Source organism: Pieris brassicae, chromosome 5 (assembly GCF_905147105.1).
Source record: "Pieris brassicae chromosome 5, ilPieBrab1.1, whole genome shotgun sequence".
NCBI lineage: Eukaryota > Metazoa > Arthropoda > Insecta > Lepidoptera > Pieridae > Pieris > Pieris brassicae.
In genome coordinates this window covers 18,300,146-18,316,644 of record NC_059669.1, presented here as the reverse complement: position 1 = coordinate 18,316,644, position 16,499 = coordinate 18,300,146, and the positions used below count along the sequence as shown (strand labels likewise).

General features: G+C 32.2%; 3 protein-coding genes across 13 annotated transcripts in view; all 3 read right to left on the bottom strand.

The window, feature by feature from the left end:
• LOC123709320 (tight junction protein ZO-1-like) overlaps positions 1–16,499 on the bottom strand; it is an 81,998-nt gene that overhangs the window by 21,008 nt on the left and 44,491 nt on the right. For 10 of the 11 annotated variants that reach the window (XR_006753716.1, XM_045660547.1, XM_045660548.1 and 7 more), the window contains 4 exons: positions 4,455–4,630; positions 3,228–3,415; positions 2,047–2,316; positions 1,539–1,712 (listed from right to left, as the gene is read on the bottom strand). Coding sequence is in view for 10 of the 11 variants with exons in the window: in XM_045660547.1 (XP_045516503.1) it covers positions 1,539–1,712; positions 2,047–2,316; positions 3,228–3,415; positions 4,455–4,630 (808 nt within the window). In the remaining variant the exon portion in view is untranslated. Of the gene's footprint in view, positions 1–1,538; positions 1,713–2,046; positions 2,317–3,227; positions 3,416–4,454; positions 4,631–8,064; positions 8,187–16,499 lie in introns of those variants that run through there. The other variant, XM_045660553.1, reaches the window with a different exon arrangement.
• On the bottom strand, positions 10,554–11,925 carry LOC123709323. Its single transcript, XM_045660559.1, has one exon. It carries the CDS (start codon positions 11,325–11,327, stop codon positions 10,614–10,616), a length of 714 nt encoding a protein of 237 aa, XP_045516515.1. The 5' UTR covers positions 11,328–11,925; the 3' UTR covers positions 10,554–10,613.
• Positions 11,988–13,300, bottom strand: LOC123709322 (PIN2/TERF1-interacting telomerase inhibitor 1). Its single transcript, XM_045660558.1, has 2 exons — positions 12,886–13,300; positions 11,988–12,808 (listed from the first exon to the last, which is right to left on the bottom strand). Exons 1-2 carry the CDS (start codon positions 13,163–13,165, stop codon positions 11,991–11,993), a joined length of 1,098 nt encoding a protein of 365 aa, XP_045516514.1. The 5' UTR covers positions 13,166–13,300; the 3' UTR covers positions 11,988–11,990.

Genomic DNA, 16,499 nt, shown 5'->3' with positions numbered 1-16,499 from the left:
TCTATCAGCTAGAGCATTTACAACTCCTAATTTACTGTACTGTTATAAACAAGACCTACATCCTAGCCTATCAGGCACGCAGCCAGGCAGATATGTGACCGAGTAGCTAAGCAGCAGGGGAGTATCGAAGTCTCCCCTTTCTTAAAAAAGGGCATTATTTTATATATATATATATATATATATATATACATATTATTTTTTCGAAAATTGTTAAAGTAATTAAAGATAGTATTGTCTTTGGTTAACATAACAGCTTTTACACATTGAAATAATTTTTTTTTAACCTACATAATTTTAAATTTAAATTTTACCGACGTTTCGTTTACATTTAAAATTATGTTATAATTACATATAATAATACAAATAGCTTTAATCCGGTTAAAAAAATTTGTTTTCTTTCAAAGTAATTAAATTTAGCGCGCATGGACAAGAACCGACGGTTCCCCAGGCTCCTTTAATTAGAGACCTCGGCAGAACAAAACCGCGCCGTCACCGACCACCAACCGGTGGGGCTGACGAAATCATCAAGGAGATTGGCTAGTGGATGCAGAGAGGTCAGTGCAGGGCGTAATAGAGAAATGGACTAAATTAAGAGGCTGATTTTGTTAATTAACAATTGAGTGATAAGATTGCCCATGGACACTCGAATTGGTCCGGAAACACTTCAGTGGGCAGCTGCTTCGACATAGTGGTGGTGCGCGGAAAACACTGCCTTGAAAAACACTCAGTTGTGGACGGTGGACGTCGAGGTGATACGGGATGTAGTATTCTGCCTCGATGTCCGATGATGAAACTCAGCTGCAGGTATTAATCCTAACAACTTCTCTGAACACTCCCCATATTAAATGCGGTAGATGTTATATGATGTGGCTTAATATTCTCTTTTCCTTCTTTTAGTATCTTTCTTATAGTTTGAAATACGGAATATTAGAATATTCGGCACATAAGACGTGCGTTTCAACTGTAATCTTATTTATTGTTGTAACTATTATATGGGGGACAATAAATAAATTATTATTATTATTTAATGTAAATTCCTAACTTCAAATCCTGAGTGTATTTCTATAACACAATAAGTAGGTCATTGTAGATAAGATACGCTTTTGAAGTGATAAAATATATAAAAAATTTAAATTAACAGTTAATCTTAAAAATGTTTAGAAATTATTTGTACAAATTAAAACTTTAATAGATGTTTTTCGTATTTACAAATATATATTTTAAGAAAAACACTTTTTGAACGGATTAAAGCTATCTATTATTATTAAAAACTTATAATTATTTACATAATTCTAAATTTTATATTTTTTCCGACGTTTCGCGTGCTTTTCAGCGTCACGCACGCTGTCACGTTGACTGAAGACAAAAGTTGTTAAATGTCAAAAGTATCACAGCTGCAGAGAAAGTTGTTTTATCTGAATTTATTGCCCCGAAGTTGATATCGATTCAATCAATACAGATAATAGCTTTAATCCGTTCAAAAAGTGTTTTTCTTAATGTATAAAAACTATTTTAACAAAAGACAAATATATTTTTACCATCATTCCTAGGAGGTGGTGGTCTCGGTGGCTGATCGTCCAATGACATTTGGCCTCGGCGATTATCCGACCCTCGGACTGGAGCTGCTACGTACAAGTTCTGCCCGCTGCTTGAGTACGGAGACGAAAGAGATTCCCCACTGTTGTTCGGGTATGTATTGTGTGGTGTCGCTTCTGTGTTAATTTTATTAAACATATATTATTTTAATTATTAATTAATTAAACATTTGTTAAGTGCCGAAAAATATAGATTTTTTTAGAATTCGACTCTTGCTTGCTTGTAATTTATAATCAGCCTCATTATAAAACAATAGAGTAAAGGAACCTTGTTACCATGGTAACAAGGTAATAAATATCGCACTCAATGTCCATAATTCTATAATAAAGCCGTATGTATGAATTAAGTTATTTTTTTATTTCTCTCAAGTCGAATCCAATATAAATAAAATGAATTTAACTATGTTTAATGGCGATATCCATATTTTGCTTACAATATATTTTCACTCACCTAAACTACTATAGTTGTTATGATAATTTCCATTACTGACGGTCTCTTCTCTTATAAGTTCCCTTGTGATGACCAAATTAAGTCGATCTTTGCAGGAATCTATTAATTTCTTTGCTTCTTTCAGTGTCATGGCATCTGTTACTGGTGTGTTATTAATTCGAGAGATCACATCACCCTCGCAGAGGCCCTGCCCTGCCTGGTTCAATTGTTCACGAGCGCGCATCGTCAACTCTTTGACATATATTTTGCACCCAAGCACGACTCCAAAGTCTGAAAGTATGTTATTAGTTGTAGTAACTTTCTTTTGTTTGCTAAGCATTTTTGGTTTCGGAAATGTCAATCCATTATTTATAAAAGAAGTTTATAGTTCAGAAAAAGACTGTGGCTGTCATAACTCAGAACAGTGTTGGCCCAGTGGCACAGCTCAAGTCTGGAGCTGTACAGCCATACACTAATGGTTATCCTATTTGTATATTTCGAGTTTATTCAGAGAAGGAACAAATCGTGAGCAAACTGGCATGACTCAAAAATATACGAGTCTAACTATCCCTCCTAGGTCCCTTATGGTTAGTAAATATGGAACTTAACATCAGACTTCGTCTAGATTAGTTTACGTTCAATTCGGATTTCGACAATTTCTAGGGAAATTAAGATATTTTTGGAAAAGATTTGTATACATTATAACACATGTAATATTTTTACAATTAATAACATTCAACGACACAGTTGCTATGTTAAAGTACATTCACACAGTGATGTGATTGTAAAGATTACGTCAATAGTTTTACCGATCAATGAGTAGGTATGTTGACTAATACTTGATGTTTCAAATATAATTAATGTCATAATTAACATACCTTTATATCTAATATGTTATATAACACATAAGCGAGATATTTACGTCATAGCAACTCTTTTATACATACATTTTAGAAGTTTCTGTAATCTTATTAAATAATCAACATGCTTTTACTAATTGTTTGACTGATAACGCGCTTGTGATTCGGAGGAATAACGTTCGATCCCCGATGAGACAATCATTTTTTCGAAACTAAAGGCAAGACTGATGACATATAATCAAAAACACATATTGGTCTGTATCCTGTTGAAGGGTCACGAGACATCTTTTATGTTCAGTACATAACTTAAATTTGAAAAGAAACAATATCTACGGTACGTACCTTCCTTCTTCCCATTCCTCGTCAGAGCCAGCTTGATGGAGGTAGGTGCTGTTGGTGGTGGTGCGGGTGCTCGTCTTCTCACTACAAGGGAAACTGTAGCCCCAGATTCCCGTAACACTTGCACTGCTCGCGCGTACTCCACATTCTCTAGGGGTACGCCATTAACTGATACTATCCTGTCATTAACCCTGAAAAAGTAGAAGCCTTTAGTAATTCTTGAGTCGTAGATTTTCTATGAACGAGTAAAGTGCTCTAAAAAGCAACATATATCTCGTGTTTTATAAACAGAAACAGGAGCTAAGTGGTAGTACAGGTGGTAGTGGCAGGACTATAGAGTCCGGGACGTCAATTCGTAACATAATATAGAGACATAGCGGTTGGCTATTTTGCAATTTGATACAATTGGCCGAACGCCCTACAGTGTCTAATGGGTAACATCTCGAGTTTGATGCCCCATACGTCGTCTGTATTAATAAACTAAAATAATGGAAGTAGAGCCTTGGAACTGTTTAACAGGACAAGGTGCAGACTGTGTTTCGTTTAACATTGTAAATATATTCTCAGTCGTTTGTAATCGGACGTAAATATAAAATTTTCCCTGGCCAACACAAACAACCTATTGATGACCATCTTTTACTGTGGATAATTTAATACATCGCCGGCACTACAACCTTTTTCAGGTCTGGGCCTCAGATTTCTGTATCTGTTTCATGATCATTTGTCAAACTAATAGGCAAGTAGGTGATCAGCCTGTGCTTGACGCACGCTGTCGACTTTTTGGGTCTAGGGCAAGCCGATTTCGTCAAAATGCTTTCCTTCACCCTTAAATGCGCATATACAAAGAAAGTCCATGGGTGCACAGCCGTGGATCGTACCTACTACCTCTGAGAGTGGCACGCTGAAGCCACTAAGTCAACACTGCTCTTTACTTTGGATTAATACTGTTTATTCAAAGCGATTAGCAGCTATATTTTCTCTTTCTCTAATAAGAACTTTACCAAAAACTTTTGAAAATTACCAATGATGTGTTGCGAGGTTCAATCTCCTTGTGATACCTATACAAAAACATAACGATAGTATTTTACGGCTTTATTCACTAACCAGTCAAAATTATAAATAGATATTACGTATGTCTAGCAAAACATCTCTTATACACTTCCAAAGTATTTTTTCGAATGAATTGTAGTGTGTACTAAAAGTGTGGGTAGATAGTAAAACATTACTTACTGTAATTTATCTTCCGCAGGTCCTCCTCGCAGGACATCAGACACTGCAATCGAAGGGTCGCCACTAGCAAAGTGGGGGTTGTCTCTGCCCCCAGATACTGCGATACCGAATCCATAGCTCGGGACTCTGTTTAAACGCACTCTGTGAGTCTCCCAGCCGGAATTTCTTTCTGCCGTCTGAAAGAACACGAGTCCTTGGTTATTAAGTACATTCAAGTTAAGCTAACGTAACATAAATTTTAAAAGAAGCAAACTATATTACGTCAGTCCCTGAGGAGCCATAACACTTACTTTTCTGCTAAACATGTTTTTTTAACTCCTCAGTCCCTAGAAAATCGATTGAAACTGGTTTTGCTGTATAGTATTAAAAAAAATATTGTCACGCATTTTGTATGTTCATAATAATCATATTTGCCATCATAATCCCCGAATGTTTCGAGCGAATTGACTACGACTAAATGTAATAAATTCTTATTAATCAAAACTCAAAAAGGCTATTATACTCAAAATGATTTAAGTACGAGTGCACGTAGGAATATTAACTCCGCATTCTTGCAACTTTTTGTAAGCTTTATCACTAGCGAACAAATCTTGCTATATACTTATATGTATCTAAAAGCTAGTTGCCTGAAACATAAGATTAAAGCTTTTCTCTCCTTTTTAATGCGTGTAGTTAAGTGTAAAACTGAATAATTACCATAAGTTATCCTATTTAATATGAATAAAATACGTATAATATCATTTAACAATAACACAATTAGTTACCTACTAATATCATCCAAACAACAGTTGAATGGGAACGCAATATTAAAAAACACAAATTTGTTGATACTTCTAAACAGAGGAAGATAAAATAAAAATCATCATAAATAATTGCTGAATAATATGAAAAGTATAAGTGATAGATATTACATTACCAATTACTGGAAAGCAATGATATAAGTTTATTCGTAAGCTTAAGTAAGCTCATTATAGTGTCAACCTTATTCACCTATGCTATAGTATTTCAACTATAAATGCATACATATTATATCATTTGTGTATCATATTATCGTGTAAATAAACGAATATAATATTTCAAACGATATTTTAACATATTGTTTTCAAAACTGCTACAGATAATCATTTAGGTTATTTTAAGCTAAAATTACTAAAACGGTTTTTATTTCTTGTGTATGTCAATTGGAAAAGTCTCTCGTAACACGTAATTCTAAGACAGAAGATAAGGCTGAGGTATATTAAATATTGTTGTGGCGTCCGGAATGTACGCAAATTGGTTTTGAGGTCTTCAGCGAATTGAGACGATAAGCAACGCATTGTGTTGAATTACAAAGCAGTAACTGTTGATTCGATTATAATACGTTTGCTTGATTCCGAGAAATATTGTCATTATATGGAGTGCCTTTGGTATAGCTTTTTATCAACTACATAAAAAATGTCACACTGCTGGAGACTATGTGTAAACGAATTTATCGACGACCAAACTAGAGATATAAAATGTTAATACGAATTAATCAAACCTAGATGAAATACTGTGATCATAGAACATTTTTCTTTAGTATACAAATAAAATCGATAAGTACTTCTCTAGATATAATTAAGAAAAACCATACAATAAGCTTCTTTAAGAAACGGATTAAGATCGGCCTTACAAAATGCATATCCTATATTAACTTCGTTTGTACACCTTGAAACTTTCACGTACTAATAGAATTGTATTAGATATAATATGGCCTTTGAAGGCGACTTCTCACGGTCAGGAGACTGACACACCCAGATGCATATTGCAATCATTTTGAATCATAGCTTTTCGATGCATTACGCTAACTATGTTAAGCTTAAGATTTATTATGGGGTTTATATGCTAACTTCAAAGAATATAATGGTGGATTTATAAAAAGAATTAAAAATGTGTCAGGAGTATAATATCTGTCATTGTGTTTAATTTTCTCGTACTACTCGTAATTTTCCGTAATAAAAAAGTAGAAAAAGCTGTAAGTTATTAAGAAATGAGGTATAAAATATTCTATTAGTATTTGTGCAGACTATATACAGATCATACAACGGTATGAACATAGTACTTGCAATCATAAGGGCACAGTTATTTAAAGGATTCCTGGTTTTCAATTATCTAGGGTTCGCATCAGACCACAAAGTAACTACTTGCTTTGTTCAGAAATGCACCGGTTTAAAGACCCTTTTTAAAATGGCAGTAAAGTCATAAAGAAAATATACACTATTTTAACGAATGTAGGAATGTTATGAAGCCAGTTAAAAACCTTGTGACGTCTTAAGATCTACTTATTTTGTAAGACAATAAGTAGATTGTGAATGAGTGACGCCTAAATCATTACCAATGCTATTTTAACACGGTTCTAGTTATCATTTCAAAAAGGTAACTAAATATTATTAAATGTATTTTTTTTTAGAATTAATAATCGTATTAATAAAATGTCAAGTCGCCAGGGAAGAAACACACTTCCGCATGAACGATTTAGCAACACATTATTTACCTAAATAAACGTGATCTATTACGAATAATATTATCTATTTATTAAAACGTTCGTTAATATAAAAACAAATAACATAAACTATTAGGCATGCAGAGGGCGGCGTAATCGCTAACGAGCGATCTCTTCCAGGCAACCGTAGTAAGGAAAACACACGCAAAAAAATAGAAAGTGTGAAAAATGCAAGTGCATGACGAAATCTACAAAGATAAAATAACACTGAAAATATATAGAATTCCGAAACTTAATCTAAAATAATAGGTGTTAATCTATTTTTGATGCCAAATTCTAGAGTCATTAGATATGATTTTTCTATTTACTTTTCCAGAAAAGGGTGATTTCATTCCAACTAGATTTGCATATTACACTCTCATATATCTTGTAATATATTTATGTATGCTTTGATACTTCCCGGATATAGAATCCCAGATCTCCGAAAGGTATGAAGCGCCTTAAAAGAGCAATGAACAGTCAGCAAACGCACGAGAGTCGCTTTCTTATTATTATAACCTTGTTATATAATAATTATGTGCATGTTATAAAATGTTATTGACAGTAAATTACGGCGCTATAGGTTAGTCCTACGCATAACACCTACGCCTAAGTTTATATGCAACAAAACATATGTGGGCAATAATAGAATCTCAAGTTATGACATACTAATTATAATGATTTTATTAACAAACAATCAATTATTTTACGGCCGGCCTCAGCTAACACAGAAGATATCTTCTAAATAATGTCTAAGAAATGTTTATTTCTATATAGAAACTGTGAACTGTGTTGTTTATAGTTGTACGAAATTCTTTGCACAATTCATGGGGATGATACATTCCTACTTAAATTTCATTAATCGAAATCATTAAGTAAGAAGGTGAAAAGCCTCCGGTGCTTTGCTATAAATATCACTTTTCGCTAGGAGCCGAAATCAAGAATTGACAGTTATTACCATTATATATATATATATTATTTTACTATAATAAGTTATGTTTATAAAATAATCTAACTTTATTAGTAGTTAAGCTTCATTGTATATATTTGAGTTAACTGGATCGACTAAACAATTAAAACTACTACACTCACTACATTTGTACTTAATACCTGTGATTTGTCGTAAAATCCAAAGTTGTCAATTTTCATATTCACACTGTAACACAATTTATAAACAATTACAAATAGGTTGTACACTATCCGGTAATGTTTATTACGCGTCCTACGTTGACGCTGTCTCGCGACGTATGAGAATTCACTGTCTTCCGTAAGGTTTTATACAGGTGGTATATAAATCTTACATATTAAAAAAACTATAACCAATACCATTAAATTTTTGATTATATATTATATCGTCATTTGTATAACATTCTGATTGATTAATCGTAAATTTACTAAAGGTGTTAAGCAAAGCTTGGTAAGGAGGGACCACGCACACTGAAAAGTACGCGAAACGTCGGAAAAAAAATTAAATTTAGAATTATGTAAATAACTATAAGTTTTAAAAATAATACATAGCTTTAATCCGTTCAAAAAGTGTTTTTCTTAATGTGTAAAAGCTATTTTAACAAAAGACAATACTAAGGAGGGAAGGATAAGTTTAATATATTTGTAACTCTGTTATTAATATGAAACTACCAGTGAGGCCGATTTCTTTTTGCGAAGAACGTAGTATAACAACCCTCAGAAAGGTGAGTCAGGTACGGATAACGGACCTATTAAGGGTCTAAGTGCGAAAACCTAGTCCACAAACCAAGGTGTGTCAGAAATTACCCTATCCAACTTCTTCGTAAACGAATCACGTAGTCGTCGTAGTCGTATACCATCTTAAACTACACTTAAATAATTTAATTAAAAATATATGGGAAAGGGGGCATCCTGTATATAGAGTTGAAAGTATGGGTGTTAATTTCAATGAGAGTACGGTACGGTACACCGAGACCAAATTGTTTTTTGTTTAGCAAATACCATACAATACTGTGAAAGAAGAATTTTATCTCTTTAGAGCAAACTGGTTTGTCAATGAATGAGTGACCCCGTTGTGCAGAGGTGGGATTGCGGAGTATAGTGTTACAAAATGAAGGTTCGGTGCCCGTCACGTATGATACGGTCTGGTTAATTGCTACTTTTGACGTACGAATGACATCACACTGACACTCCCTATTTAAATTTTGCCAGCAACGGAATTATACGAGAATAGGGAATGAAACGATTCACAGACAAAAAATAATTATCTCCTTTATCAATATAAATTATTTAGACCGTAATAAGTTACCTACATCCTAGTACCTAGATTTCCCAATGTTCAAATTACAATGCCGTGGTCGCAAAACATGGTATGCGAAGACATCATTATTCTGTTTACAATCCAGCAAAAACCATGCCAGAGTTGACAAACTACATTCTAAAATAAAACTTATTTGATTGTGATAATGCACAAATTTAACTGACAAGTTGTAAAGTAACTACATAGTATTTAATGTACGTAACTAAAAACAATGGACATTCCAAATGTTAAATGTATGGTTTTATTTAAATTACATTAACTTAAGCATTGTGATATGTTTAACAGAAAGGATTTTTCCTGTTACATAAGACGAAAGCATATCTCTGGCTGGTTTATAGTGGGCAAGTAAAACACAATACACACTGATTCAAATTCTATGAGGCATAGTGTTAATATAGAATGCAGATAATATTTTGCAGTTATACATTTGAAATATTTTGAACTGACTGATTAAGAATTTTCCCTCGAGAGTTGATGTAAATTTCTAACTGGTCTGACTAGTTCAGTTTTCTAACTAGATTAGACCTTCGGAATTGAAAAGATCCATGTAAAGATGCTAGTGATACTGGAAACATAAATCTTATACTGTAACATTTTATGTATGTGATTACTTTCTATAAATAATGCGCTTCAAATTACAGAAAATACCTCAATAACAATAATAAGCAATTTGGTTATCTTTTCTCGCCAAGTGTCTTCCTACAAGACAACATGTAATAAATTATGGATAGGGCAGTTTTCAATAAATAAAATTAATTTTTCATAGAAAATAAGAGTATATTCTAGTAAAATACATATTATAACATAATTTTATGTATTACAATTATCTTAAAATAAATTAATTTGAAACATTACAACTAATAACAGCTTTTTATCTATATTTCTATTTCCTTATTTTAGATGCTCTATTTTTTACAGATTTAACAGATGTTAACCCATAGCTTATTATATAGATAAGCATAGTAAATATCTAATATTGTAACCCAACTCTAAAAAAATGGATAATCTCCTGTCATTTTTTAAGTAAGTTAAAAAAATAAAAATTAACCATTTGTTATAACACCTAAATAAGGCAGCAAGTAAGGAGATAAATATGGCATATGGCAATTTTTTAAAACATTTTTAGCAGATCTATTTGATCTGCATATTTATACATACCACCACCACAATAACTAATTATATCACAATGTTACTACATGTTAAATTGTAACTTATAAAAATAACTTTTTAAGGGTACTACTCACATTACAAATCATGATCAAATTGTGGCCAATGTTTTTTTTTATGAATACCAAGACTATAGAAATATAAACTTAGATCAGGTTTTACATCTCATAAACTATGTTGATTCATTAAAAGCAATATACAATTTTTATGCATCCTCTATAGGTTTTACAGGATATCCAGGAATAGATGATACATTAGCTCCTTTAAATTTAAATAAACTATCAGGTTTTACTTTTAATTTTTCTATTAAAATTTTTCTATCATATCTCATAGTATTAATATTATCATGACGAATTAACTTAATTTTTTGTATTATTTTATTTCTGTAAGCAATGTCAATTGTTTCATCTTTTAGTATTTCAGATAACTCTTTTAAATCACTTGGCAAGGAATCAACTTCATGCTCAATAAGGAGATTAGGCTGATTCTTAGGTAATGGATTATATGTTGACGGATTCAGTAATCGTGGCTTTTTAGGACAAATATGTAATTCTGGAACTATATCTCTTGTGACTTGCTGTCCTTCTTCATTAAAAACAATTTTTTTGTTAAAAGAACATGTACATAAGTTTAAAGTATTATTTTCTTCCAAAATGTCATCTTTGTGTATCAAATGTCCATACTTGGTTTCAATTTTTTTTATAACTTCTTTACATTTTTTATAAGCTGTATGGAGTTCATTCAGATCTTCTTTGCTTATTTCAGTAATTATATCTGAAGACGTACTCAGACAGCGTTCGGAGGCATTTTGACTGGAACGTCTCTTTAGGTTTTGTGATTTCTTCGATTTTTTGAACATGTCCAAGCCAGATAACGCTGGTTCGTTTAGCGGTGTGTCACTCATGTTTTGAATCACCATATTATCAATTTTCGACCATTTTTTAAGTAAAATTAAACATAAATCACTACTTTGCACTGAATAAAACACGTGTCTTTATTTTCAGACAAACATGACACTACTGCCATTATAACATTGCGACGTTTCAGACGATGTCAGGTTGACAATTTACAATATTTACGTAACAGTAGATGTAGTTTTCACACTCATTATTAAGTTACACAACATAATTTTAAACGTGTATCAGATTTTTTTTAAATATTGCAAGTAATCACTATTACTCATGTTCCAACTTCTTAAATGTACAAACGCGCAATTGCCCAGCCGTGCCTCGTATGCGGTATGGCAAATGGCGACTCAAACAAGATGGCGACTATTCAAAATATGATGCGTCGATAGATTAACCTCACGACTCGTATTTGCTATGCATACATGGTACAATGGTACATTGCGACTTTATTCAACTCTTTATGAAAATGTTAAAATCAATTAAAACAATAGACCATTTTTATCACAATTTTAAAAACAAAATGAAATTAAGTACTTATGTATATCATAACTAGGTGATACTATTTGCCTAATAACATGCTTAAACTTAAGATTTTACTTTACTCAGTGGTTTTAAAATTTTAATTATATTATCATCTATAGAAATTGGAATACTATGTAAAAGAAAATAAGTATTTATAATTCTTTATTTTTCTTCTTTTTTTTCTTAGGTACAGGATTATCTTTGACAATACTATCAGCTAGTATTTGTTCTGAAACCTCTAATAAATCCGCTTTTTTATTCTTTTTCTTTGACCTTTTTTTGTTTCTGTTATCAGGTATATCATGTTTGACTGCACATTGAACTTCATTATCACAAACTTTACGTTTGTTCTTCTTTTTTATCAAAACTGTATCCTCCGATTCATTTGGGGAGTAACAACTTGAAAAGATTTTGTCTGGTTCATCATTAGATCCTTGAGGAACAAAATCTTCCCTCTCATTGTAATCTTGACTAAAGGTTTCTTCTTTACTTTTTTTTTTCTTCTTTTTTGTTAATTTTTCTCCTCTGTCATCATGAACATTTTCATTATTTTTATAAGAATTATTGTAAAATAAGGATTCTTTTTCCTCTACTATATTATCTCCATCTTCTTTTATACAAGAAAACCCTTGGAATACAAAATCTGGATAATCAGAGCTTTCATCACAGTTCACAACACTTGATATTTTTTTTGACTTCAAAGCAGACATTTTTGATTTAAAGTAATCTTCCATGCTGCCCTTTTCAGTAAAAATTTTCTCAGTTGATTCCATTTCTTCCTTACCAATATCTGGAATGGTTTCTTCCTTAAAGCTTTTTTTTCCAAAGATATTGGCAAGGTCTTTTTCACTGTACCTTGATAAATCTTTACCTCGAGTGAACTTATGATAGTGTATACGTGCTTTACTTTTCTTTGACTTAGTTTCTAATGAAACTCCACTATGCAAAACTTCTTTAGTCTCATCTTTATCTAAAAATAAAATGATAATATAATATCTTAGGTTTTCAATAAATTACAATAAATGTGCTGTACATATAGGTACTTACTATTTGATAAATTCGCTAATAAAGCATTGAAATCGTCATCATGCTTGGTCCACTGGTCATTTTTATCTTCATAACCAAGACCTTTGTCATCATTCTTGTATTTGGCGATCACATGTTCAACTATTCCATTTTCTTTTGCACCTAACCCTTTTCCAGAACTCCAACCCATTTTCTCCAACATGCGTTGGCCAAACTTATTTGTATCATTGCTCCACGCATTATTTTTAGCACGGAGATTGATTATTTTCTGTTTTCGTCGTGGTTCCGCTAACATAGACATTTTATTGTTTATAAATCAACACATTCCCAAAGGCACGTTTGCTTTATGTCGGATGTCAGTTTTTTAAATAAATTATGAAGTAAAATGGGTGGAGGGTGACTGACACTAGCCCTGCACAGCTTAATATAGTTATAGCAGAGGGCCGTATACAGATAAAGTATCTGGGATCACGTGGAATCGCCCAGCCACGCGTCGCCTGTGCAACGCTCGCATGGTACGGCAACATCTACACTTACCTACTGTTCTTTTTAATAGATGGCGCTTTAAGCAACAAACATTTAAACAATCAATAATTTCAAATTCAAATTGTCTACAACGACATTATCGACATGGAAAATACCTATTTATTATTTTCGCGTATATCATCCTTAGATTAGAAGATATAAGATGTAACATATTATACATTATACAAACAGTTAATTAAATTAATTGCTTATAATAAATATGTGTGCGAGTAGTAGCGCAAGTTTTCTCACGGCTAAATCACTGAAGCGTTTTAAATAACTTACACGAAGAAAATTATTAAGTAATAAAATGTACAACTTAGATTACGAGTAAAGGATGAGTAACATAACATTCTATGATGTTTAATTTAGTTTCGGCTGGAAAAATATTTACGTAATAATCGGCTAGAATGGGAAGGCACTGGGGACACATTTTTGCGTCTGTTTTATGCATAATTTATGGGCGCGTGGGTGACTGGTGTAGTTGTCATACATCGACAATTTTTTGTTTTCTAAGAAGTGCCCAATATTTAAATATTCATTGTAAAGTCATAGCAAGAGCATTGAATAGAAATATGTATGGTGTTGGCTGCACGAACTAAGCGTTTAAGAGTCGATTAATATTTTGGCTAAACTTGCTTCTCGGATTTTACAAGAAAATACTTGTAAATTCAATATCTAGTACTAGTTTTTATTTAATGTTAGTTGACTGGTCCGTAAGAAAGTAAAAGTTTGCGTATTATGCAAATTTCTAACTTTGTAACTTTCCACATCTTAGTTTATTATGCATTGATTATCAGATCAAAAATACGTTAGTATTGAGATTACGATGATAAGATGATGATATGATAAGAGACTCATTAATTGTATAAGTATTTTCAGTGGGAATGACATTTTCTCTTATGAGCAAGTTCCACTGTAATTTTCGCAATGAGCTTTGAATGCCTCTTTTTGAGGGCTGTAACATCTGCGCTTAAAAACTGCCTATAAACTATAAAAAACTAATACAAAATAAAGCCGCTTTCGCATCTACATTATTATATCGGAAAAGGATTGTTTATGATTATGAGGATTATCTTCTAAAGGTAATGTCAGACCTCGCCCTAAGCGTGAAACTTGTCAGGCTCGTTTACTTTCAATTTAATGAAAGTTGAATATTTTACATGTAAATATAGGTATCAATTTCCATAGTTTTGTCACTAACTCTATTATAATCGTTGTTGATACGTGACGGTTTCTGAAATCAACATTCTGTTCAGTATGCCGACGACAATCAGGGCGAGAGTTATCAAGGCTATTGGAGACACATAACCAGGGCAGAGTTTGCTATTGTTATATTATTGATATAGCGTCAACTCATGTTCTTATATTTGGTTGAATAAGACAAATCTGAATGGCAAACATTGCTGACAATCGCAAATAACAGAACATAAATACAAACTCTTTACAGGTATTAAATTTCGTTTAATGTTACATATAATATACCTCATAATTAGTTTAGTCATTTTTTCTTTTAACAGAGATGCAGTCCGTTATTAGAAAAGTTAAACACAGCTTAACTGTGTATTTGGAGGCTGGACGATAAGAAAAATAGTAAATTATTGGAAACCGAGCCACTTTGCCGACGACAGCTGCGAATTGGCGCGAAACTGGTTTAAAAGTGACGTCATCTGACATGTGGCTCTTCCAATTTTAGCCGATCTTCATAAAAAATGAGCCTTTTTCGGGTCTAAATTCATTCGATTTTACGGCACCTTATTGTTAAGTTACAGCTTTGTCTGAAGCTTTGTTATTATGCTGACAGGTGATATTTGAGGCTTTTTGTATAGTACGAGGAATGTCTTTGTTTTATTCAATTTCTTATCATTTAATCAATGGCGTCTTGAGTATTATTAGGGTAAGAGAAATTATAATTTCAGGTTAAAAGTGTTTGCCGATAGAATGAACTAAAATTCCCAATTACTTCCGTTTTGTCCGTTAAATACGATTTTCTACTACCTGTAATTCCTTTCATGTGAACACATTATCATAATAATATTTGTAGTAGGTAATAACACGCCAATACAATAAGCTAATTTATAAATAATACAAGTTTTTTAAGTTTTACCGAATGGAATATCGCAAAAATTCGTACATACATACATGCATAGAAATAGGACTTAGCTTAGCTAGCTTAGAAGCTCGCATACAAAACTGACTCGATTCATATGAAGAATATGGAATTCGTTGCTTTAGTTATCTTGTATTTTTTATAGTAGTTAATAAACATACTTTTTGTATATCAAATAGAACCAACATTTTAGTTCAGTATTTGTTTTGTATTTTATTTAAGTTTGTACTTTAAAATTTAACCATATTATCTCTATCTTAAAGTAGTTATCGTAGTTATCATACAGATGCGTACCTTTATATTTGGAATTTTTAAATACATACATAGTTAAAATAAATAAAATAAAAAGTGGACAGCTCCCGGCCTTCCCGTATCCTAGTGTTACTGGAGGTCGTAGCAGAACGATTATGTGGACTTGTCATGGAAATCGAAAACGACTGCTATGGAAAAAGTGTAAAACTAACAAGAAAGACGTTTTGAAACCTGGATGCTGGTTAGTGAAGCCAATCATACCATAAGCATTCGATCAAAAATGTCTTGGTTCAAACTTAAGAGATTTGAGGAATTCATTACGAAAGCGAATTTATATAATTGAACCTATTGCAATGATTGCTACAATTTTAATACCAAAGGAAAATTTATGGAAATACTTTCTAGTACTGGTTTGGAATTTGTTAACCAGTACATTTAATATTGCGTCTATAGATTAATATAAATTATATATTCTCAGTTTTACAGATTAAGTCATTACATATTACTGTATAATTTAAACTGTTTTAAAGGGGGTCATTAATATTTTAAAAACAATAACAGTTAACTAAAACCTACAACCTCTAAAATTATCGTTGCATTTTTCTGTACTCTTAAATACAGTGAACGCGTTGATTTGTTTATTATTATGATTAAACATGAGCTTAAGACGTCTTGGTAAATCTATCTATCATCATGACACTGTGGACAACAATATGAATATGAAGTGAACTCTACGAATGAATAGGTA